The following is a 25486-nucleotide window of genomic DNA, read 5'->3' on the forward strand; positions in this document are numbered from 1 at the left end:
AGAAACATCAATAAAGGGTTAGGATCCACACTTCAAGATGCTATTTATATTTTTTACCCTGGATCTAACCCTATAGTAGTCCATCCTTTCAGATAATTGAGGAAAATATGAATTTTGTAGGAAAATATGAATTTTGCTGCCTATGATGGTCAATGAAGTCATAAGTAAATGAACATCAAGGATTAGAAAGTTAAGGTTTGCTCTGTAAATTGTCTGGCTGACTGGGAACTAAGGTCAGACCTCAGTCACATTTTCGTTCATATGAGGAACTTCTGACTATTACTGAAGCATGGGCGTGTGCATGTGTTTGTACATACACACTTAGTTTGATAAAATTCATACATATAACATGGTCTATCATTCAACATACTGTATTCGAGACAATCATTGTATTTTAACGTGTTTTAATGGTTATTTATCAAGATTGACCACTGCATATTTTCCATGTTAAGTACATACGTTACATTATTAAATGTTTATTTAAACTAGAAAAAGACAATTATGATAATTAAAAGACTAAATAAATGCACATGTGCAGGAGACATAAAAAAACAAGAGGCTCGTAAAAGCACCTCCCCTTTCAAATCTAAATGTTTAAAAGAAATATACAAAACATACTTTATTTATCCATTATAAAAACCAAGTTTACATTTAGTACAGGATATGAGAACAATGTAAAAACTGACATTTTGTCAGTGACCACAAATTCAGATGTGTGAATCCAGCTATGAAATAAAGAGCACTGTCCAAACTTGGAAATGATATATTATTGCAATGCAGTTATACAAGAAGTAAAAACTATATCAAGGCATGAACGCAGGGGGATAATGTGCAATTTGTGCATGAATAGGAACCCGTAGAATTACAGTGCTTTCGGAAAGTATTCAGACCCCTTGACTTTTTCCACATTTTGTCACGTTCCAGCCTTATTCTAAAATGTATTCAATTGTTTTTTTCCCCTCATCAATCTACACACAATACCCCATAAGAAAAAGCAAAAACAGGTTTTTAGACATTATTTGCAAATGTTTTTGTTTTTTTAAACTGATCACATTCACATAAGTAATTCAGACCCTTTACTCCACTTTGTCGAAGCACCTTTTGGCAGCAATTACAACCTGAGTCTTCTTGGGTATGACGCTACAAGCTTGGTACTCCTGTATTTGGACATTCAGAGACTTGTCCCGAAGCTATGCGTTGTCTTGGCTGTGTGCTTAGGGTCGTTGTCCTGTTGGAAGGTGAACCTTCACCCCAGTCTGAGTTCCTGAGCACTCTGGAGCAGGTTTTCAAGGATCTCTGTTTTTTGCTTCGTTCATCTTTCCTCGATCCTGACTAGTATCCCAGTCCCTACCGCTGAAAACATCCTCACAGCATGATGCTGCCACCACCATGCTTCACCGTACGAATGGTGCCAGGTTTCCTCCAGAAGTGACGCTTGCCATTCAGGCCAAAGAGTTCAATCTTGGTTTCATCAGACCAGAGAATCTTTCTCATGTCTTTAGGTACCTTTTGGCAAACTCAAGTGGGATTTCATGTGCCTTTTACTGAGGAGTGGCTTTCATCTGGCCACTCTACCATAAAGGCCTGGTTGTCCTTCTGGAATTTTCTCCATCTCCACAGAGGAACTCTAGAGCTCTGTCAGAATAACCATTGGGTTCTTGGTCACCTCCTGACTAAGGCCCTTCTCCCCATAATGCTCAGTTTGGCGGGTGACCAGCTCTAGGAAGAGTCTTGTGGTTCAAACTTCTTCCGTTTAACAATGCTGCAGTAATTTTTGGTACCCTGACCCCAGATCTGTGCCTCGACACAATCGCATTTGGCGGCAGGATGCCTAGTGGTCAGGAGAAGCTACTCCTGGAACCTTCGCCCCGAGTCCTTTAGGTGGCTTTTGGAAAACTCCAAGCAGGCTGTCGTGTGCCTTTTACTGAGGAGTGGCTTCCGTATGGCCACTCTACCATAAAGGCCTAATTGGTGGAGTGCTGCAGAGATGGTTGTCCTTCTGGAACATTCTCCCATCTCCACAGAGGAACTATGGAGCTCTGTCAGAGTGACCATCTGATTCTTGGTCTCCTCCCTGTAGATACAGTGAATTCAGAGAGTAATCAGACACATTTTGTTACGTCACGTCTAAAGTTGATTTATAAAAATGTTTCCCCTCATCAAAGTACAGAGAAATCCTTAATGAACCTGCGCTCAGGACCTCGGAAGGTGAGCATTCACCCCAGTCTAACAGGACAAGACTCTAACCCTAGCACAAGACAGCCAAGACAATGCAGGAGTGGCTTCGGAACAAGTCTCTGAATGTCCATGAGTGTCCAGCCAGAGCTCGGACTTAAACCAGATCGAACATCCCTTGATAGACCTGAAAATAGCTGTGCAGTAACGCTCCCCATCCAACCTGACAGAGCTTGAGAAGATCTGCAGAGAAGAATTGGAGAAACTCCCCAAATACAGGTGTGCCAAACTTGTAGCGTCATACCCAAGAAGTCTCACGGCTGTAATCGCTGACAAAGGTGCTTTGACAAAGTACTGAGTAAAGGGTCTGAATACTTATGTAAATGTGATATATCCATTTTTATTTTTAATATATTTGCCAACATTTCTACAAACCTGTTTTTGCTTTGTCATTATGGGGTATTGTGTGTAGATTGAGTGGGGAAAAAGGATGTAATCCATTTTAGAATAATGCTGTAAGTGGAAAAAATCAAGAGGTCTGAATACTTTCTGAATGCACTGTACTATCAGTACAAGAAAAAATCATTTGGACGCTGCACATATCAAGTTTAAGAAATAACACAACATTTTTACAATTCGGCACACAACATTGACAGACCGACAAGTAGTTAACTTCTGTGTAACCTTTGCTTGTTTTTTTTCTTCATATATTCTAACAGAAACAAGGGATTATTAATTGATACAACTGACAATCTTGAAATTGAACAAGATAATTAAATAATGAACACGGTGGTCATGACCTCGCTGTAGAGCCCTACATTCACGTGGTCAAACTCATGGCCCCATTTCAATGTCTTCAATAGTAGTTTCACCAATGGCTGCGGCTCTCCTTTTTGACCAATATATCAGAAAGAAGATAATCGTTGTCATTCACAAGAACTCCAAAACCATTGACTAAAGCAACACACACTATCCAACGGGCTATGGGAGGTTGTTGGTCTTCTATTTTCTACATGTATTTGTTCTGCTTTGTCCATTTATATTGGTTCCACTCTGTGGTGGGGTACGTTGGGACCTCTTTTGCAGATTTTTATGTAACTCTTAGATCTGCCATTGGTTGCCAATTGCAGTAGTATGTGTACCAGTCTGGGGTTTTCACTCTAACTATAACCAATGCCTTTGTCTGTTGTTGAACCATGTTTGCCTGGATCAGAAATGTATTTGAGAATGTCGACCATCTATTTCTCTGCTCCCCACCGGGTGATTCCAGCTCAGGGTAGCTGCATTCCTCTCAGGAACTGTCTGCTTGATTATCTTTGTCATAAGGAACATGAATTAACAATGACTTCTAGATCTGAGGATACAACAATAGATGGTGGACAATTGTGTCGTTTACTCCAAATACTGAGCTCATGATAACACCGCAGCTTAATACTTTCACGCACCACAACGTCAAAGAAAGACATTGCTTTTGAGCACATCAAAATGTATTTACCAGTATAGGCACTGCAGGTATACCCAAAGACGAGAAAGTGTATACAAATGAACATCTCTGCTCAGTAAATTGGCTGTGTAATGTCTGACTGACAAACATGTTTTGGGGAGTAGCTGATTACACGTAATCCGATTACAAAAAACGTGTTAACGGCTAAAATATTGATTACGGATACTTATGAAGAAATAAAACAAGATTGTTACTTATTGGTTTACTTTGAAATTCACAAAGGATGTTGTCGGAAAAATATATTTTGACACCTTTCGGTTTTCTCAATGACATTCAATTCAGAGTTGAAAAAAGGTGCAAGTTTGTTTGTTCCACCTGAGTGAGTCTGGCCACAAGTTAGAGACCACCATGATGACACCATTTGAGTTTGAAAGATCCTTTGTCTTCTAATGCTTCAACAATCTAAAATAGATTGGGGTCAAAATTATTGGCACCCATTTTCAGTACTCCAGCACCCTACTATTGCGAGGATAATGACACTGAGCCTTTTTCTAAAAAGTTTAATGAGATTGGAGAACACATTGGGAGGGATCTTAGACCATTCCTCCATACATAATCTTTCCAGATCCTTGATATCATTTGTCTGAGCTTAAACACTGCCCTCTTCAATTTAAACCACAGGTTTTCAATTGAGACTGAGATGGCCATTGTAAATGTTATTTGTGGATTTCGATGTGTGATTGGGGTTATTGTCTTGCTGGAAGATCCACTTGCGGCCAAGTGTAAATGTAAATAGTCCGTGTGGCCATTTGATTAATTGTTCAACAGTCTTATGGCTTGGGGGTAGAAGCTGTTAAGGAGCCTTTTGGACCTAGACTTGGCAATCCGGTACCACTTGCCCTGCGGTAGCAGAGAGAACAGTCTGACTTGGGTGACTGGAGTCTTTTGACTATTTTTTGGGCCTTCCTCTGATACTGCCTAGTATATAGGTATTGGATGGCAGGAAGCTTGGTCCCAGTGATGTACTGGGCTGTCGCACTACCCTCTGTAGCACCTTACGGTAGGATGCCGAGCAGTTGCCATACCAGGAGGTGATGCAACCAGTGAGGATGCTCTTGATGGTCCAAATACCAATGCCGTTTATCAAACTCCAGGCGGTGCTATGGTCAGATGACATGAAAATAGAGCTCTTTCACCACATTTGGCATTTGAGTACAACTTTTCCACTTCTGACATACAGTATTACCTTCAGATGTACACACTGTATAAACAGTACACATTTTACAATCCATCATCTGGCATAAAGTGGAGATTAAATATCATAGCATTTATTTTAAGAACATGAAGCATGGTAAGACAGGAACACAAGACACTAAATGATAAATGTAATGTAGAAATGTATGCATTTGCTATTAATTGGTGAGAAACAAATGATCTGTCATGCAGCATGTATATCAGTCACTGTTACAACACAGTGTTGTAGCCTTTCTCCATCACTGTCTGGCTTACACTGAATTTCTGTTGATAGTATTAGTAAAGTGATACACTGTAACTAAACGGTGACATCTGACTGATGTCACTGAGTGGACATCTCTTGGGAGACAGTCACCTATCTACTTTGGAACTTACCCTGTACTTTAATTTCATTGCTGTTTCATTTTCTTTATGCAATGGCTGCAGATTTTTAGTCTACGACTTGTCTTTAGTTGATGGCTGGCTGACCTTCGAGGGGTCCCCAAAAGACACGTTCGCAGAGCCTCTTTTAGCTGGTTTCGCCTGCCAAAAACAACAGAGCATTAAACATCGTATCTTTACCATTGACATATTTCCGCAAATATAATTTGTAAACATATGAGTGAAGATCACACACCTGTGAGTCATGAGGCTTCCAACCAATCATGTAGAGGATCTCAAATGTTGCAGGAACAGACCCATTCTCACATCCCATACATCTCTGAGGGAAATCAATCAAATACAGTATCAGCATCTAAAACAACTGGTACCTGTAGAGCTGCTGGTTGTGCATGATTTTGTTCCAAGCCTGCGCAAACACACCCGATTCATCTGCTCATCAAGATTTGTTGAATCAGGTGTGTTTATGCTGGGCTGGAACAAAACACTGCACACCCAGCAGCTCTCCAGGACCAAAGTTGGTGATCACTTCTCTAAAGCAGAAGTTTGAAATTAGAGTTACTTCTGCTTAGGGATGAATCAAAATTTACAGAATGGGTACCTAGAGGAAAATGGGGGAGGGTCATGCTTTTTCAATTTCAGTTAAAGGGATTTATTTATTATTATTTTTTAAATTACATATACACTACCGTTCAAAATTTTGGGGTCACTTAGAAATGTCCTTGTTTTTGAAAGAAAAGCACCTTTTTTTGTCCATTAAAATATCATCAAATTGATCAGAAATACAGTGTAGACATTGTTAATGTTGCAAATGACTATTGTAGCTGGAAATTGAAGATTTTTTATGGAATATCTACATAGGCGTACAGAGGCCCATTATCAGAAACCATCACTCCTGTGTTCCAATGGCACGTTGTGTTAGCTAATCCAAGTTTATCATTTTAAAAGGCTAATTGATCATTAGAAAACCATTTTGCAATTATGTTAGCACAGCTGAAAACTGTTGTTCTGATTAAAGAAGCAAAAATTGCCTTCTTTAGACTAGGGTATCTGGAGCATCAGCATTTGTGGGTTCGAATACAGGCTCAAATTGGCAGGACCAAATAACTTTCTTCTGAAACTTGTCAGTCTATTCTTGTTCTGTGAAATTAAGGCTATTCTATGCGAGAAATTGCAGAGAAATTGCCAAGAAACTGAAGATCTTATACTACGCTGTGTACTACTCCCTTCACAGAACAGTGCAAACTGGTCTAACCAGAATAGAAAGAGGAGTGGGAGGCCCCGGTGCACAACTGAGCAAGAGGACAATTACATTAGTGTCTAGTTTGATAAACGGATGCCTCACAAGTCCTCAACTGGCAGCTTTATTAAATAGTACCCGCAAAACACCAGTCTCAACGTCAACAGTGGTGCAGGCCTTGGACATGATTTGGAAAACAAAGTTGACAAAGCTGAAGGAATTGTCCATAGAGCTCCGAGACATGATTGTGATGATGATGATTGAGCTTTACTTGGCTTGTTGCGCTCTAGCGACTCCTTGCCGGGTGTTTGCAGGCTGACTTCGGTCGTCAGTTGAACAGTGCCAGCCTCACATTGGTGAACACCACATCTGGCTCACATTGGTGAGGCTGGCTTCCCGGGTTAAGCGGGCGGGTGTTAAGAAGCGTGGTTTGGTGGGTCATGTTTCAGAGGACGCATGACTCTGCGGAGCCCATTGGGGAGTTGCATCAATGAGAAAATATTGTAATTGGATATCACGAAAAAGGGGGTAAAACATTTTTTTCTTTAATTAAGATGAACAAATTACAAAAAGAGCCTTGATGAGAACATGCTCTAAGATGTACTTTGTTCATCTTAATATTTTTTTTTACCGTTAAGAACAAATTCTTATTTACAATGACGGCCTAGGAACAGTGGGTTAACTGCCTTGTTCAGGGGCAGAGCGACAGATTTCTACCTTGTCAGCTCGGAGATTCGATCTAGCAAGCTTTCGGTTACTGGCCCAACGCTCTAACCACAAGGCTACCTGCCGCACTCAGAACCTCAGACGTGGGCGAAGGTTCACCTTCCAACAGGCCAATAACCCTAAGCACACAGCCAAGACAAAACAGGAGTGGCTTTGGGACAAGTCTCTGAATGTCCTTGAGTGGACCAGCCAGAGCCCAGACTTGATTCCGATCAAACATCTCTGGAGACCTGAAATAGCTGTGCAGTGACGCTCCCCATCCAACCTTACAGAGCTTGAGAGGATCTGCAGAAAAGAATGGGAGAAACCCCCCAAATACAGGTGTGCCAAGCTTGTAGTGTCATACCCAAGAAGGCTCAAGGCTGTAATCGCTGCCAAAGTACTGAGTAAAGGGTCTGAATACTTATGTAAATGTGATATTTACTTTTTATATTGTAATAAATGTGCAAACACTTCTAAAGACCTGTTTTTGCTCTGTCATTATGGGGTATTGTGTGTGGATTGATGAGGTGGAAAAAAATATTTTATACATTTTAGAATAAGGCTGTAATGTAACAAAATGTGGAAAAAGTCAAGGGGTCTGAATACTTTCCGAATGCACTGTATGGATGATAATAATAATAGTATAAGACAGTTTCATTTCAAGTATGTCTTTCTCCACTATGTAGCTCACGTTGGTAGATTGAAGCTGCAGCTAAAATGGTGTCTCTGTTCAACATGGACTTCTTGTTCCAAGTGCAGTTGCTCTCCCTAGAGAGTTGAAACAACGGTGAAAACTCAACATGATTTAATGACCAAGGCACCAGGGAGATCATTGATCCAGTGTAGGCTAAACAGGAGAAACATACAGTCCTAGATAATTGCGTGCTGCAAGTAAGCCATACAAGCCATACAAAACCCTGGGAAATATGCCATGGAGGGTTGAAATCGAATATGATGTCAGAAACATGTACAGGGCCAAATCACCTCTGAGATGATGAATAGAACAAAAATAGAATAGAAACAATTAAACTATAAAAACTCAGTATGAACAAAAAGCACAGATCTACAACAGTACAACTGTGGTATACAGTAAACCTACCTTGCAGGTCACTCGTGACCTCAAGTATCCCAGGATAGTGCACTTGAATTTCATCAATGTCCTACATAAAAATAAAATGCAATATTATCGCTTGCCACAAACATGATCATTTTGCGCTAATCGCTAGTATCACAGCTAGGACCACAGGATAAAATAGAACACTCATATTAGCCTATATTGTCTTTCTATGGCGAGGAAACCCAAGACCTCACCACTGTCAGCATACTGAAGCCTGCCTGCCTGGCCCAGCAGGTTGCCCAGGTCTGTGACGGCCATGTAGGGGGACACGTGGGGGACCCCCTTCCCGCTCGAGCTCAGCCGGCTGCAGGGAGCAGCGCAGCTTGTACAGGGTCTCCGCGCCCACCATGGCCCCCATGAACACTACATCTGGCTTCAGGACCTGGTTGATCTTTGGGAAAGGAAATGGATTAGAATGAGAGCACAGCGATACAGACTGAAAAACCTGGATTGTTGTAATCCTGAATCCTATGTGTAATTATGTTGTTATAAGAAGGAAACGTATTTGAAAAAACAGCCGGCGAAAGGCAATAGACAAAGTACTGATGTAAAATATCGTACGAGGCTGTCAGTTATCTGTCCCAAGGCACCAGGGAGATCATTGATCCAGTGTAGGCTAAACAGGAGAAACATACAGTCCTAGATAATTGCGTGCTGCAAGTAAGCCATACAAGCCATACAAAACCCTGGGAAATAGGACATGGAGGGCTCGAATCGAATATTATGTCAGAAACATCTACAGGGCCAAATCACCTCAAGCTGCTGACCACCAGATCAAATGTGTTTTCTTTAAAGGGCAGAAACTCTTCATTGGCCATGACACAGCGGGTAGGGATCTCACTTTCTCTTGTGTTTCTCTGAGGAGCGAGAAGAGCGTTAGTCCCTCCATAACATGCCTCTGATTTTACAGACCATTCTATCAATCTATGAATCTATAATTAGTGGTCTCTGCTCAAAAACCCAATCATTCCACCTAGGCTGTGGATGTTCTAACAGAAATACATATTATAATTCCTATTAGTAATTTAAAGGGATATAAGGGGAAGATTTAACTCACCAAAGACTTTTCTGAGATGCCAATTAAGAAGAGCTGCTCAACTACTTCCTGAAAAGAAAAGCACAATTCAATATTCAGCCATACATAGTGAGTAGAACGTTTTCCCTAAAAGGGGCAATTTGCAGTTGCTACATCCATTTTGTGACTTGTAAAAAAGCTTAGTTCAACTGTTGTACCCCATCAGAACCCAAAAGATGTATAAGCTTATTTTACTCCAATGTTTGTCAACAAAGTAAAAGTAAAACAAACACAATATAGCCTCAGAACATGGTTAAAACTATCATTTTAATTTATGGATATATTGCAGCCATAGCTCTGTCTATGCATTTGAGAGTGGTTACATTTCTCCAGCATCATCCCTCGACTTTCTACCGAAACAGGGGCGGGGAATGCTTTGTTATTGTTTAAAAAGCTGCCTGCCTGTTTATGAGCAACCATTGAAGGCTACTTTGTACAAATGCTCAGCAATGTGACTTTTCCCACAGCCAATGTCCAATGCCAAAGGAAATGTCCTGTGAAAATAATTCCAAAATGTCAGCAAAATACACACCCTCACAAGCACAGATATAAAGTTCAATTTCAACAACAGTGTCATGAATGTGACCATTTTCATAGACTATGTCCATGCATCACAACTTCTGTTGCCTTAACTTGCAATGTCATAGGCCCTGTTTGCAACTCGGCTTCCAACCTGCAAATGAATATGAACAGTACCAGAACACATATATTTTCTTGGATAAAAGAGAGCTAGGACGGGACAAACTATCCCATACAAATACAGCTACTGTATACCTCATCTCTTCAGATAGTCATATTTGTCACTGTCTTGTATTGATGCAGCCCATTTCTTCTGACTCCTCTTCATAGTCGTGTCAACTACATTCATTGTACCTCCAGCCCTGCCTGACAACTGCATCTGAATTCCAGCCCATTGAAAACGCCGAATTTTGGAAGAAGTCAACTCTTTCACCGGTGGAAACCTTGAATCAGCTGTCATGACATTTCTTTGTGAATGAGTTGCATCATGTTGCTGAGGGACCAGACATCTAAAGCCGCATATTTTCAAGACTCCGGCAGACACAACTACCATTGAGAAAACGACTACCTATTGCATTGTTCATTTTTACTAATTGTTTACAGACTAACGAACCATTTACAGTAATACGTAGCAAACCATTGCACAACAAATGTATTTTTTTGGAGCGTGTTCTTCCAGTCGTCCCCATTGACTGACCTCGTCACAGTGTTATTGTGTTATTGGCTTGTTTGTTTACTCCATGTGTAACTCTGTGTTGTTGTTTGTGTCACAATTCTTTGCTTTATCTTGGCCAGGTCGCAGTTGCAAATGAGAACTTGTTGTCAACTAGCCTACCTGGTTAAATAAAGGTGTTCTCAACTAGCCTACCTGGTTAAATAAAGGTGTTCTCAACTAGCCTACCTGGTTAAATAAAGGTGAAATAAATCAAATAAATAAAAGTGGACAAACAGAAAATATGGAACTGTTTTTTAATTAGATGGATAGAAAATGTGGAACTGGGTTTAAGTCTGTTCACTAGTTCTACCCCCTCATCTTGTTGTAAAGGCTAATGCATATGGTGCTGATTTCATTTTAAAGCTCGAATGATACATTTATATTGCTAAATGTATGTATTGAATTTGAATACATTATGTATTAAATGTAAATGTAAATGTATTGAATATGGACTGAACTGTGGTTTTGTACTTCCTGGCTTGCCGTATTGCGAAAAGGGGTGGGACAAGAAAAAGGTCACGGAAGTGGTGCATGCTGGGAGAACACGTGGATATTGGTACGATTTCACTGGAGAAGTTGTTTTGGTAAGTCTCTATTCACCAAAATACTTTTGCACTCTTTATCTCTGCCAAATATTTCTGAGTTTACACTTTGGATTGTGTTCCTTATGCTAACTGCAGGTCTTGGAATGACCCTTATCAAGTGTTGTTTACATATCTGACTCGTGTGTCTGACTTATGTATCAAACGTGTTAGCTTGCTTGTAAGCTATGCAATAAAACACTCACTCGTTAGAATAGTATTATGCACCCAGGGTATTGCATTGTGGTGCAGTGTACCTATTAGGACTAATAGAGAGTGGGAATTGGCTTATGTCATTCTGAGCTTACCTAGCTAACTAACTACCTAGCTCGGGTGCCCATAGAGAATGATATAGGCCTCTAGTGGCCAAAAGGTCATTTTAGCATGGGAAGCACCATTGAAGGCTTCCACCATTTTCATGTAGTCAACTGGATGGGACTTCCAACTTCATTGGCTGATCCATCCTGATGATCCATTTTGAGTCATGTCCAACCTGGTCATTAGAAGGGATCAGCCAACCGTGAAGAATAAAATGGACTACTTTAAAGTTGAGGTGGCCTCTGGCTCTGTCACATATGCTAGAGTGTTCACTTGCTGCTGTACAATGTATAGAAAATGAGGCAATTCAAGAGAGTGCTATGAAATTAATGTCAAAATGTGGTTTTCTTTGCCCTTTGTCATCATAAATTACATAGCATGAATCATTATGGCAACTGCTCGGCCTCTACAGAGGGTAGTGCGTACAGCCCAGTACATCACGGGGGCCAAGCTTCCTGCCATCCAAGACCTCTATACCAGGCAGTGTCAGAGGAAGGCCCTAAAAATTGTCAGACTCCAGTCACCCTAGTCATAGACTGTTCTCTCTGCTACCACATGGCAAGCGGTAGCGGAGCAAGTCTAGGTCCAAGAGGCTCTTAAATAGCTTCTACCCCAAGCCATAAGACTCCTGAACAGCTAATCAAATGGCTACCCAGACTATTTGCACCCCCCCCCCCCCCCCCCATATTCTATGCTGCTGCTACTCTCTGTTATTATCTATGCATAGCCACTTTAATAACTCTACCTACATGTACATATTACCTCAACACCGGTGCCCCCACACATTGACTCTGTACCGGGACCCCCTGTATATAGCCCACCTATTATTATTTACTGCTGCTCTTTAATAATTTGTTATTCTTATCTATTCGTTTTTTTATAGGTATTTTCTTAAAATGTAAGGTCTACACCTGTTGTATTCGGCACGTGACAAATATATAATTTGATGTAATAACTTCCATTGACAAACTGTCTGTCCTCTTTATAGATACTGCTCCGACGACTTAGCCATCATGGCTTCCAAAAAGGACCAAAGCGGCGACGACCGCTTCCAAAAAGTGAAAAAGGACCCCCGCTTCTGGGAAATGCCAGAGAAAGAGCACAAAATCAAGATTGACAAGCGCTTCCAGTCCATGTTCCACGACGATCGCTTCAAGCTCAAGTACACGGTCGACAAGCGCGGCCGACCCATCAACCACACCTCCTCCGAGGACCTGAAACGTTTCTACAATCTCTCTGACTCTGAGGAGGAAAGGGAGGATGGAAAGGATAAAGAGGAGGAGGAGAAGAAGAAAAATAAGACCCAAGCGAAGTTGGGCTCTGTGGAGGGAGAGGATAAGGTAGTGGATGAGCCTAAAAAGCCTCTGAAGAAAGGAAAAGCTTTACAGTCCATAAAGAGTGGGCCTAAAGGAGACCAGCCTATCAGAGGAGTCAGACTGTGTGAGGAGGGTAAGTAGAAGAGGGGACCTTATTGTATGACCTTCTGACTAGAGGTCGACCGATTTATGATTTTTCAACGCCGATACGAATCAAGTGGTGATCCTAACTGGCCTAAAACAGGGAATTTTTACTAGGATAAATTTTTTATTAGGATTAAACTGAGTTTAAATGTATTTGGCTAAGGTATATGTAAACTTCTGACTTCAACTGTGTGTATATATATAAAAACAAACGCTTTTATTTATATAGTCATTGTATATGTATATATATATACTCATTGTTTTGAAGTTTGTTGCTGCAATCAATACATGCTGTTTTTACAGGCGACGAAGAGGAAGATGACAAGGTGCCTCACATTGAGGGGGACGGGGACGATGTGGACCAGGCGGCCAGCATCTCAGACGGCAGTGAGGATGAGGAAGACGATGACGAGGATGAAGCAGATGTGGAGAGCGGCTCCGAGGACGAGTCCGGTTCAGAGTCAGATGAGGACAGTGACAGCAGCGGGCCTGATCTGGCCAGGGGGAAAGGCAATGTAGAGACCAGCTCGGACGAAGATGACGATGATGACGTGGAAGCCATCTTGAAACATGAGGAGGAGGAGATCCAGCACGACTGGGGCGAGCTGTGCAAGGACGCGCCGCGGAGTGAGGAGGTGAGGAGGTCTAAGGCTGTGTCTCAATTGTCCAGAGGGATTTCCTCTTCTCATTTCCTTTCGTCATCTAAAATGACATAAGAAATTGCATGTTCCAATGTTGTTTTTTACTACAACAGGTAACGCAAAGGCTTGCCGTGTGTAACATGGATTGGGACCGGATGAAAGCCAAGGACCTGCTGGCTCTGTTTAACTCCTTCAAGCCTAAAGGAGGGGTTGTGCTCTCTGTGAAGGTAAAGCTACATTAATTTGCCTGCTGGCTGTCACTCAAATATGATGGAAGTGACATTGCTTCACCAGACCAAGTCACAAATGTTGTGTATGTTTAACACTGTGTGTTTGTTTAGATCTACCCCTCAGAGTTTGGGAAGGAGCGGGTTCAGCAGGAACAGACCCAGGGTCCCCTGGAGCTGATGGCCCTGCCGGAGGATCCGGACAAAGACACAGAGGAGGAGATGTATGATCTAACTACCCCATTCACACATCCCTATCCTCCCTGTATTGTTCAACCAGAAATGAACCAGAGATATAATGTTGTGGTCCTAACAGATCAAAGGTAGGCAGTGAAATAGTTTCTATGAAAAGTGAATTGGTATTCATTTATGTGTTTGTGTATTGCAGGATTTACAGAGAGAAGATGCGGGACTACCAATTCAAGCGGCTAAAGTACTACTATGCGGTGGTGGAGTGCGACTCGCTTGACACAGCTGCTAAAATCTACCAGGAGTGTGACGGCTTTGAGTACGAGAGCAGCTGCTCCATCTTGGACCTGCGGTGAGGGAATAGACAGACACTCATTTATACTGAAGTGTACACTGGAGGAAAATGTGTTCCATGAAAGTGTAATAGAATGTACTGTATAACTTGATAACGTAAAGCATGGTAAAGGAAGCTGTCCTCAAAAGAGAGGTGGTACACAACATCTTATCAATACATAGAATAACATAATGACACACATAGTGAGGAATCTTATCCTTGCTTAATATATTACCAGTATATCATCGTACATCAAGGTATTGCGTTTGTACATGCTAACTACTTATTAGCATGATACCATTATCTGTGCTGCTGGTTCATTCTAAACATTAGGATGTCGCTATACTCCCATGCTAACTGTTGTGGTGGTCCCTCTTTTCTGTGGGAACAGGTTTATCCCTGATGATGTGACGTTTGACGAGGAGCCAAAGGACTTAGCCACAGACGTGGACCTGTCTGCCTACACCCCCAAGATCTTCACCTCCACAGCAGCAGCCACATCAAAGGTTAGACACACTCTGTCTAATAATCTCTTATAGTCATAGCAATATTTCCTCCATGGTCGGTTCCAGGCTTACCACCTGTGGAGCGATGGTCCTGCAGTACACTGAACAAAAATATAAACGCAACATGCAACAATTTCAAAGATTTTACGGAGTTACACTTCATATAAGGAAATCAATCAATTTAAATAAATAAATTAGGCCCTCATCTATGGATTTCACATGACTGGGAATACAGATATGCATCTGTTGGTGACAGATACCTTACAAAATAAAAGTAGTAGCGTGGATCAGAAAAGCAGTCAGTATCTGGTTTGACCGCCATTTGCCTCATGGAGCGTGACACATCTACTTCACATAGAGTTGATCAGGCTGTTGATTGTGGCCTGTGGAATGTTGTCCCACTCCTCTTCAATGGCTGTGCGAAGTTACTGGATATTTGCGGGAACTGGAAACCACTGTCGTACACATTGATCCAGAGCATCCCAAACAGGCTCAATAGGTGACATGTCTGGTGAGTATGCAGGCCATGGAAGAACTGGGAGATTTTCAGCTTCCAGGAATTGTGTACAGATCCTTGCGACATGGGGCTGTGCATTATCATGCTAAACATGAGGTCATGGCGGCGGATGAATGGCATGACAATGGGCCTCAGGATCTCATCATGTTATCTCTGTGTATTCAAATGACCTTCTATAAAATGCAATTGTGTTCATTGTCCGTAGCTTATGCCTGCCCATACCATAGCCCCACTGCCACCATGGGACACTCTGTTGACATCCGTAAACTGTTCGCCCACACGACGCCATATACGCTGTCGGTCATCAGCCTGGTACAGTTGAAACCGGGATTAATCCGTGAACACACCCATAGTCTCATCAGCTGTCCGTGTTGCTGGTCTTAGACAGTCCTGCAGGTGAAGAAGCCGGATGTCAGTTATCTGGCAACAGCTCTACAAGAAGACCAAGGCCACCCAATTGCACGCTCCCTCAACTTGAGACCAAACTTGTCTGACAATTTTTTGTGTGGCCTTTTATTGTCCCCAGCACCATTACCTGTGTAATGGTCATGCTGTTTATTCAGCTTCTTGATATGTCACAACTGTTAGGTGGATGGATTATCTTGGCAAAGTAGAAATGCTCACTAACAAGGATATAAACAAATTTGTGCCTAAAATTTTTGTGAATTGAGTTTTGGGGAAATCTTTCATTTTAGCTCATGAAACATGGGACACTTTACATGTTGCATTTTTTAAATGTTTTTGTTCAGAATAAATATGAATTGTTCAGGGTGAATTTTTTTGCTGAATATTTGCATCTCGTACATTTCCCTCTAGTCCTATCATTTTCTTTAGTTGAGAAAGGACTCTGTAGTTATATTTCAGGTTGTTTACATTTATGACCTATTGTGTATTTTCCACCCCAGGTGGAGTTGACCTGGGACGAGACAGACCATGAGCGTGTCACTGCCATGAACAGGAAGTTCAACAAGGACGAGCTGCTACAGATGGATTTCAACGCCTACCTGGCCTCCTCCAGCGATGATGATGATGAGGATGGAGTGGAGATGGAGAAGGAAGAGGAGCTTCCAGAGGGTAAGAAGAAAACAACACTTGAAGTGATTTTGATTAGCTTTTATAAAATACCTTTCAAACCTGTCTACTTGAAGGACAACCTCACTTTAAGGGTATTATTCTTTGTGCTGGTAGATTATTGCCAACGGGGACAAATCACTATTACTGTAATTTAAAGGAGAGATGTTATTTTATGTATATTGCTTATGTTTGTTGCGTTGACTTTTATTTCCCCTTTTGGTCACCTAGTTAAACAGCCAGAAGAGGCCAGCAAGGAGGTGGAGAAGAAGGTCAGGAAAGGGAAGCAGAGCAGCGGTAAGCAGATAGAGAAATACAGAGAGATGCTGAAGAGCATCCAGGAGAAAGACCAGAAGAAGGAGGACAAGGGCATGGAGATGGAGATCACATGGGTGCCAGGTAGGGACAAATAAAAATTCCCCTGTGTCAGACAGACTTTTTCATTGTCTGTAGTGCAACTTTTCATTATGTCAGTGCGACCTTTCCCCATATGTCAGACAGTGCAACTTTTCATTATGTCAGTGCGACCTTTCCCCATATGTCAGACAGTGCAACTTTTCATTATGTCAGTGCGACCTTTCCCCATATGTCAGACAGTGCAACTTTTTGTTGTCAGACTGTGACTTTGACTCGTCAATCAATACAAATTGCATTTAGTTGGCACAAACAACCACTAAGCAGCCTCAATTACACTCCCATCTTCCTCACCTCAGGACTGAAGGAGACAACTGAACAGTTGGTGAAGGAGAAGCTAGAAGGAAAGGACAAGCTGACACCCTGGGAAGAGTTCATTGAGAAGAAGAAGGACAAGAAAAAGCAGAAAAAGACCAAAGGAAAGCAGGTGAGATCACTAGATTAAAGAAGGTTGTTAAATGTCTCACACACATTGTATTGGAGGGTGACACAACTTTTTTCCTTTCCTTCAGGAATCTGATGATTCGGACCTTAGTGGCGATGAGCTTCCTGCAGACGTCGACTTTGATGACCCGTTCTTTGCTGAAGAGCTTGGTTCTATGGGTGAGTCACGTCGTGAATCATACTCAATCAGTTGCCTCATTTACTTGAGTGCACTGGTAAAACGAATCACAATATGCTTTTATGCATGATTTGGCCATGACTTGTTTTTTTCCTAATCTCCCAGATCTGAAAAAGAAAGCAAAGAGCAAGAAAAACAAAAAGGTGGAGGAGAGGACACCTGAAGAGGAGGAGGAGTTGGAGAAACAAAAGGTAGGTGTCAGTGACGTGGAGCTGAAAGCACTCGTATACACTAATGCAATGGACTTAATACTGTTACTGGTATTCAGGACGTTGCACATTACGTTTTGTGAGCAGATGTCTTGACACGGTTCGTGAGTAAGCTAAACAAAAGTAACCTATTTTATTTCTCCGTAAACCCACAGGCTGAGATGGCCCTGCTCATGGACGACGATGACAAGCACAAACACTTCAACTACGACAAGATCGTAGAGGAGCAGAACCTGAGCAAAAAGAAGAGGAAGAAGCTTCTGAAGAAGGACAACACCAGCCTGGAGGAGGACGACTTCCAGGTCGGAGCAGCCTTTTGGTTTCTTTTCATGGCAAAGAAATAGCTTGTACTCAACAGGCAGTATTTTGAAGTGTTGTTTGTTTTTACCATCGTTTCCCATTGACATCAATTAATCAATTAATGATTTTGTAAAGTCTCAAATCAGAGGCTTCATGAATACACTTATTGATAGGGGAGTGTAGGTTACATTTCCTGGAATAAGGTGGAATTGGTTACACAGTTCATTAACATTAATTAAGGACCATTTTTCTGTTGCCTTAAGATGCACAATTTGTTTTACTGTCGAGGATTTTTTATAGACTTCAATGAAATCTCACCCCCCACCCCCCAATCTCTTCTCTCTGACAGGTGGATGTGAAGGACCCTCGTTTCCAGGCCATGTTCACCTCCCACCTCTACAACCTGGACCCGTCCGACCCGGGCTACAAGAAGACCAAGGCCACCCAGAGCATCCAGGTCGAGAAGCAGCGCCGCAGGGAGGAGCGCCAGCGCGACCAGGACGAGGCACTCAAGAGCTCACAGGCCCCGCCCGCACAGGAAGTGGGAGCAAAGAAACAGGAAACAGATGCCAGTGGCCAGGCGGTGGCTGAACCCACCAAGAAAATGGACCCAGGACTGTCCATGCTCATCAAGTCTATTAAGAACAAAACGGAGCAGTTTCAAGCACGAAAGAAACAGAAGACCATGTAGGTCTTTTTAACTGGACTATTGAGGACTATGTTTCTGGGTGAAAAGCTATGGACTGCTCTTAACCAGCAGCTATGTGCAGCGGCCTTACGCTACACTATCTCTTTGTGATGAAGATACTGTTGGTGTGTGTGAGGCCTGAGACAAAAGCCTTGCCCACTTTTATTGTGAACTATCACTCTACAAAAGAGGCCTAATCAGGAACACGAAGTTGAAGATAGAATAGTTTGTGTATTTGAATGTGAAAATATGCTACCGTAATTAACATTGAGACACTTGCATAAACCATGTTCTGAGGGACTGCCAACAGTAAATGGTGGTTTGATACTTCTCTGAATAGTATTTTTTTTACTCTTGATTTACATTATACAAACCTGCTCTATAGCCCCAGTCAGCCCTTTAAAATACTTATTTTATATAAAAAGACACTTCACACAATTTTAGAGAACTGGTTAATTGTATTTTCTATATGCAACAACAGTACACATTCATTGGTCCATTGATACTGTCAACCTCACAGCATGGCAACATTCTCATTGGAATCTCATTCTTCAACAATTCATACTGATTCATTCATTTAAAAAACAAAAGCCCTAAATTAATGTAAGCGAGATACAAAAAGGCTGTCCCGTTTGAAAAGAGGACCAATAGTAGTGCAAAAAAAAAGTTAGCTATATACTGAGATGGCAACATACTCATGTATCTTAAACCTCAGCACAGGTTTACATTGCATTTTTGTCTGTTCTCAGTTGTATTAATCTCACAGAAAACCCAAGGGGATACTTGGATTGAGGTAACAATATTAACAATACAAAATCTTAGAAATTGCACCATCAAATTTTTAAACTTTATCAAGTTACAAAGTACAAAAATATTTGATATACATTAAGTATCCTCTATATCAATGTCGAGTTTCTTGCACAGGTTGAAATATTTTGTTTTCAAGTTGTAGTGTTTTCTTTAAAAGAAAATAGGAATGTTTGAAGTAAAAAATAAAAAAAAAGTTTTTTTTAAAGATACCTGCAACACACTAATAATCTTGTTAAATGAGAACTGTGCTTCATAAACAGTAGAACAAAAATGTGTGAAAAGTGTTAAATGTGTTATGACCTATCCTTTATAAGAAAATATTTGGTCACTGCAACCCAGTCACACTATGTTCGACATACTCATAAGGCAATTGTATAGTGAACTTTGTATAGTGAACTAAATAACCACCACAATAAATTGGATATGTTTGTTTTTTCCTAACCAGGTATACTTTTAAAGCCATAGTTAAGAGCTGATACTTTCTGAACAGCCGGAGGGGTGCATTTACTGTGGCAGTAAAGATGGAGGGTTACGTTTCCCTCACATTCGACACCTCAAGCGTAAAAGATGAGCTCAGGTATTTGCCCCCCCTGCACACCTGTCCCATTGGTGCTGTCCGAGGAGCACTGGAACTGGAAGGTGACCTTGCCACACTGCACCTCAGTCATCCCCTCCTGGCCAAAGTAGCTGAGCTCGTTGCCGTCCAGCACGACGCTGGCCGTGTAGAATGTGTCGGGCTCGATCTGCACAGGGTATTCAAACCACACTGGTAATGTGCTGCTGGAGCCATCTGAAAAGTACTTGATGAGGCTTTGGCCCAGCGGCACGCCCTGCCTCTTGAGTTCAATCTTGGCGTTGTACTCTGCTGAGCCACAGCTGGAGCCATACAGGCCAAAGCCGGCAATGAACACTCGCTTGTCCACGGCGAACTGGATGCTGTCGCAGCGGCCCCGGTAGCGCCACTGGTTACTCCGGTAGGCACACGACTGGAAACGGTGGCAGCGCTGCGGCGCCAGGCCCTTGCGCAGCTTGCTGGCAAACAGCAGCTCAGGCTTCTTGGCAGCCGTGTACCACAGGAAGATGTCGTTGGTCTCGTTGAGCGTCAGCACGCCCGACTGTGCCGCACTGTTGGCGAAGTCATCCAGCGTCATGGTGGGAATGCGGATCAGGTAGATGGCCTTACCCAGCGCCAGCCGTTTGTTCTCAATGGTGGGCGTCAGGTCCTGGCGCTGGCATTCGGCCTCAGCCCAGCTCAATGCCGCCTCGAACACCACCATCTCCTTGGCATTGAGCGTCTCGCGGCGCAGGATACTCTCCAGGGTCACCGAGTCGATGTCTGTGAAGCCCTCGGAGCGCAGCGCCAGCTCGGCTTGGGCGTCGATCACCTCCCAGCAGCGCAGCGTCAGGTCGGGCTCCTCAAACAGGCAGCTCTGGGAGAGCAGAACGCACGCATTCTTGGCGCTCAGACTCGTCTCCAGGAAGTTGACGCATGCCCGAGCCAGGTGGGGCACGATGTACTTCTTGGCGGCATAGAGCGTAGCCAGGACAGTGTCAGCACACAGGTCGATCTCGTCACAGTAGATGTACCTGCCAGACCAGAGTGGGGAGAGTCTGATTAGAGCTCGACAAGTTCACTTCAACTTCTCATTCATGGGAAGGCTAACTTTATATTTTCACATGCCATTGCATTGTCAGCTGAATATTCAAAGGAACACATTCTAACCTGAATACGGACAAGTAACACTTTTCATCTGGAAAAAAACTTGGTCCCATCATTCAGTCAGAGGCATTTTTCCTTTATAGCTTACTTGCAAATACCACTAATCAGCCTACATTTCAAATGAACTAAGGTCGCCCTCATTCTGAAATGTACAATGAACACTGGGACTGCATCTAATGAGATGTCAGGAGGAACCGGCCACGTACTTCAGCATGGCTAGGAACGAGGGAGGCTCCACATCAGGGATACGGATCTCTTCCTTGTCCTCTGCCAGTTCACCGTAAAACATGGCGTGGAACACATTACTCCCCACAGCCAGCACATACTGAGGGACAACATGGAAGATAGGGAGTCACATGATAAAAGGAAGGGAAGCAAAGAGGGAGCAAGTTATGGTGGGTGGATGTATGAGGGATAGAAGGTGGAGAGAATATACATTTACACATATATAAATGTAGATATTTGCAAAAGGATTTGGCATAAAGAGACTGGTGTGGAGACATCTAATTGCATTTTATTTAACATTTTGGTCATTTAGTAGACTCATCTGTCTGTACATGTTGTGTTTTGTCTTGTGCAGTGAAGTACTCACATATGTTGGACAGGTTTAAAGGGGATTGATTACCTTGTGCCCAGGTACTCGCTGAGTCCCTCCTGGGGGGCCAACAACAAAGTGAACATCTGCCATCAACTCATTGTTGAACATGACTGAATTCCTGTGAAAGCACGAGTCATATGATTAATGGCATCACATTCTGACTTCAGTATCTGCATGTAAGAGCTGGTAGACCCAAGAAATGTGTTTTCTTTGTTAATTTTAAATCTATTAAAATGTACACATCGCCCCCCCCCCCTCAAAATGCAGTAGAATCCCAGTTTAACTACTGCTTACTGGGGTCACCTACCTCTCTCGGATGGTAGGATAGAGCCCTTGCCAGTTGCAGCTGTGAATGGTGTTGTTATTCAGGTTCTGCTGCTGGTATTGCTGCACAGTTGTTTTGGTTGAGGATACTGGGGCCAGCTTCTTGGTGGGAAAGAGCTCTGCAGCCATCTTTACCCCACTATTTTTGTTAGGGTGATCTCATAGCAGGCGCGAGGCTGCGATTGTTGGGGCAATATTTTAAATTGCCTTTATTTGACGATCGTGGCTGACACTGGAAAGGACAAAAGAAATGCTAGCAACAAAAACAAAGTTCTAACGTTAGCTAACTACTGTAGCTGGCTAATGTTAGCTAGCGTAAAATAGTTCGCAATGCAGTCAAACAATACATGCATAAATACACACGATAAACATCTAACGTTAGCTAGCAAGATTCTAGAGCGTTGTTTAAATCCTCGCTTAATTTGAGACGTATTAGCTAACGTTAGAAATCTACCTTTAGCCAGTTTGCTAACTGCTAGACTGCGGCCAAGACTGGCCAGATGTGATACAGGAAGTGGCTAATAATGAACGCTTGTTTTTTTTAATTTGGCAAAACTAAGAAATGTAGCTATCCTCTTACCTGCCGCATTTGACGTCTAGTAGCTATCACCAATCGTAAAGTGGGCGCCCGACGATTGTATGAAACGTTTCCACATCCAAATAGCTTGCTACACAACTCGAGTGTACACAATACACATCTGCCAGGCACTATTGTTTAGGTGTCATACAAGTTCATACCACTAGGAGTTAAGGAGGGCTGTACTCCTGTTTTTTTGTAGAATGCTGAACAGGAATCATTTCAAAACGCTTTTGTTCATTTTTGTGACATTGATAAAGAAGAAAAATATTAAAGCAGATTGTCAACTGAGATATATTTTTTGTAGGTATTTAAGTTATTTCAAAATAAATGTAACACATTATGTGTGAGTGTTTCTGCTGCCTCTGCCCAGTGTTGTCACGTTAGTACTCTGTCTCGAGACCACGTATTGACCGTCTCGGTGTCATTGACATTTGTACTCGGTCTTGACTCGGTCTCCGACAGTGAGAACTCATAATTTCTTGCCGAGACAAGCGGAGTAAAACAACGAATAATTACCGGTTTCCATTCAGTCAGCGCATAAAATCCCTTCGCCAGTCATAATCTATACACTCCTTTCTTGAAACATGATTATGTTATTAAGAGCCTGTATATATATTATAGGCATGATTGCGCAGAGACGAACCTATAGGCCTTCATTGTGTGACAGGTTCGAGATTCTGGAAGGACAGCAACCATAATACCAGCGCAATCATGTAGGAAAGTGCACTTTTTGTAAAACATAGGGCCAGTGGTGTAGTGGAGGTTATACGCAACGTATGTATACGATTTTTTTGTCAGTGGTCATTGCTCATATTAATTTCTTAGTCCCTATTGATGCGTATCAAAGTAGTGTAGTGGAGGTGTACAATTTATCAATGATGTAGTACAATAGAGAAATTATGCACAAAATAGGCTACACAATCGCAAAGTACGTGAACTACATTCACATTCGCGCCGCACCTCCTGAGCTCCTGAGTTGGAAAATCTTGTGCAATACACCGACCCATGTCTTGTATTCAAGATCCTAAATGGCCTGGCTCCCCCGCTACACAGAAAACCCAAACATATGGCAGCTGATCCACAAGGTCTGCCATGAGAGGTGACTGTATAGTTCCCTTAATTAAGGAAAAGCACCTTTAGTCAATCTGCTTTCTCTGTGAGAGCTGCCCGTGTTTGGAAGTCATTGCCATCAGACACACACAACTGCACTACCTATCACACTTTCACAAGAAACATGAATACACCGCTAAAGGCCAATCAGATTTGTGAACATAATCCATAGTTGTGTATTGCCGATTTCAATGTTGTCTGTAGTTTGTGAGGTGTGGGAACACTATGTTGCTTTTATGGATTTTGTCGTGTTGCTTTTATGTGCTATGTTGCTTTGTCTGCATACTACGTCTTGCTTGTCCTATGTTGCTCTGCGTGTGTTCACTGCTGATTGATTGTCTGTATTATTATTGTAATTTTTTTTAATAACCTGACCAGGCACTTTTACTGAAACCTTGATTAATGTGCACTGTCCCAATAAAAATAAACTCGACGCACACAGCCTAGTTTCAATGGGATATAATCTGCAGGCAGCAAGAGTGTGCAGCTCTCAACTGGTTTTAACATCGGTAGGGTAAGAAAGACGTTTCAATTTATGATCTCTACCAGTAAATGCTAACTAAGGAACAATGGGTATGCAAACAAGGTATTGAAGAAGTTTAGTCCTCAGTGTTGGTTAGTCGGCTATTTGTGATGCGCAATTGTCATCATCCACTGTTTGCATCAGGGGCGTAGACATTGATAGGCCTTTGTGGACAGAGGCCCAATCACTGGGAAGCCAGGCCCTGACAGGCCCATCAAATCACATTGATGTGGTTTAAGCATTGTTGTAGATTTAGACCATCACGTTCTATAAAAACTAATGTGTGATTTTGAGAGTGAATATCTTAAAAATGTTTTGGAAAACAAAAAACAACAACAGGAAAACATAGTATTTTTCACACATGGGCGGGCCGTTTGGGAACGTTTTGGCAACATTTGAGTATACCCACTTCTCTAGGCACCACTACACCACCGCATAGGGCCGATGGAAAGACAGCAGTCACACACAGCATGATGTTAAAGGATAAGCAGTCCATAAACTCTGACATAATAAGCCAGTAGGTTCCAATCATAAGTTTACAAAAACACAGCCATTAATCATTTCACAATCAAAATGTACAACTATTACTTCCCATTGCAAAAAAACATTTCACATTTAGCTCACAGTAACCTGACCTAAAGTTTTAAGTGGAACATATAGCATTTGAACTACTTTGCAGAAACAAACAGACAATCATAATATCAGTCAAAAATATACAATTTCCAGTTTATTAAGCTACAAAACCAACTTTATAAGAGGTTTTACAAATAGGTTCTATTTGACTCAACGTTCCATGACTTACACTAAGGCATTGTTGGCTGAATAGATGGATGCCGTTCAATGCATGATTAATATAATTCACCAATACATTTCTTGGTAGTTCAAAAAATATTGCTATCAGGTTGTAAATCACAGCTGGCCTGGTACATTGTTTGCTGCCTCCATTCGGGATGTACTGTTTCAGTTTCAATGATTCAATATTCTGGACAAAAAACGAATGAATGTAACTGAGGCTGGATAGGTCAATACAATAAAACTAGCAAGGGCAATGATCACAAGTCAGTCAATGTGGCTAATAGGTTAGAGTATCTATTTATGTAGCAAGCTAAAAACACAGAG

The 25486-nt window shown here is 42.1% G+C and overlaps 2 protein-coding genes and 1 pseudogene across 3 annotated transcripts; 1 reads left to right on the top strand and 2 right to left on the bottom strand.

Moving 5' to 3' along the window:
• Positions 1–1866: 1866 nt before the first annotated feature.
• On the bottom strand, positions 1867–10789 carry LOC135559901 (arginine-hydroxylase NDUFAF5, mitochondrial-like; annotated as a pseudogene).
• A 333-nt stretch (positions 10790–11122) lies between these two features.
• Positions 11123–19953, top strand: esf1 (ESF1, nucleolar pre-rRNA processing protein, homolog (S. cerevisiae)). Its single transcript, XM_029648556.2, has 14 exons — positions 11123–11209; positions 12513–12973; positions 13288–13619; positions 13739–13852; positions 13967–14076; positions 14241–14393; positions 14767–14881; positions 16304–16472; positions 16701–16868; positions 17183–17310; positions 17396–17486; positions 17611–17696; positions 17870–18016; positions 18364–19953. The coding sequence occupies exons 2-14, from the start codon at positions 12538–12540 to the stop codon at positions 18703–18705; spliced, it is 2391 nt and encodes a 796-aa protein (XP_029504416.1). The 5' UTR covers positions 11123–11209; positions 12513–12537; the 3' UTR covers positions 18706–19953.
• On the bottom strand, positions 19141–22885 carry LOC115119691 (BTB/POZ domain-containing protein 3). Of its 2 annotated transcripts, none has more exons than XM_029648557.2 (5): positions 22735–22885; positions 22138–22386; positions 21858–21948; positions 21439–21557; positions 19141–21099 (listed from the first exon to the last, which is right to left on the bottom strand). In XM_029648557.2, exons 2-5 carry the CDS (start codon positions 22281–22283, stop codon positions 20067–20069), a joined length of 1389 nt encoding a protein of 462 aa, XP_029504417.1. In that variant the 5' UTR covers positions 22284–22386; positions 22735–22885; the 3' UTR covers positions 19141–20066. The 2 variants fall into 2 exon arrangements, with proteins under 2 accessions (XP_029504417.1, XP_064857648.1); XM_065001576.1 differs by having other exon boundaries at positions 22138–22407.
• Positions 22886–25486: the final 2601 nt, after the last annotated feature.

The sequence above is a fragment of the Oncorhynchus nerka genome, linkage group LG15 (assembly GCF_034236695.1).
Source record: "Oncorhynchus nerka isolate Pitt River linkage group LG15, Oner_Uvic_2.0, whole genome shotgun sequence".
NCBI lineage: Eukaryota > Metazoa > Chordata > Actinopteri > Salmoniformes > Salmonidae > Oncorhynchus > Oncorhynchus nerka.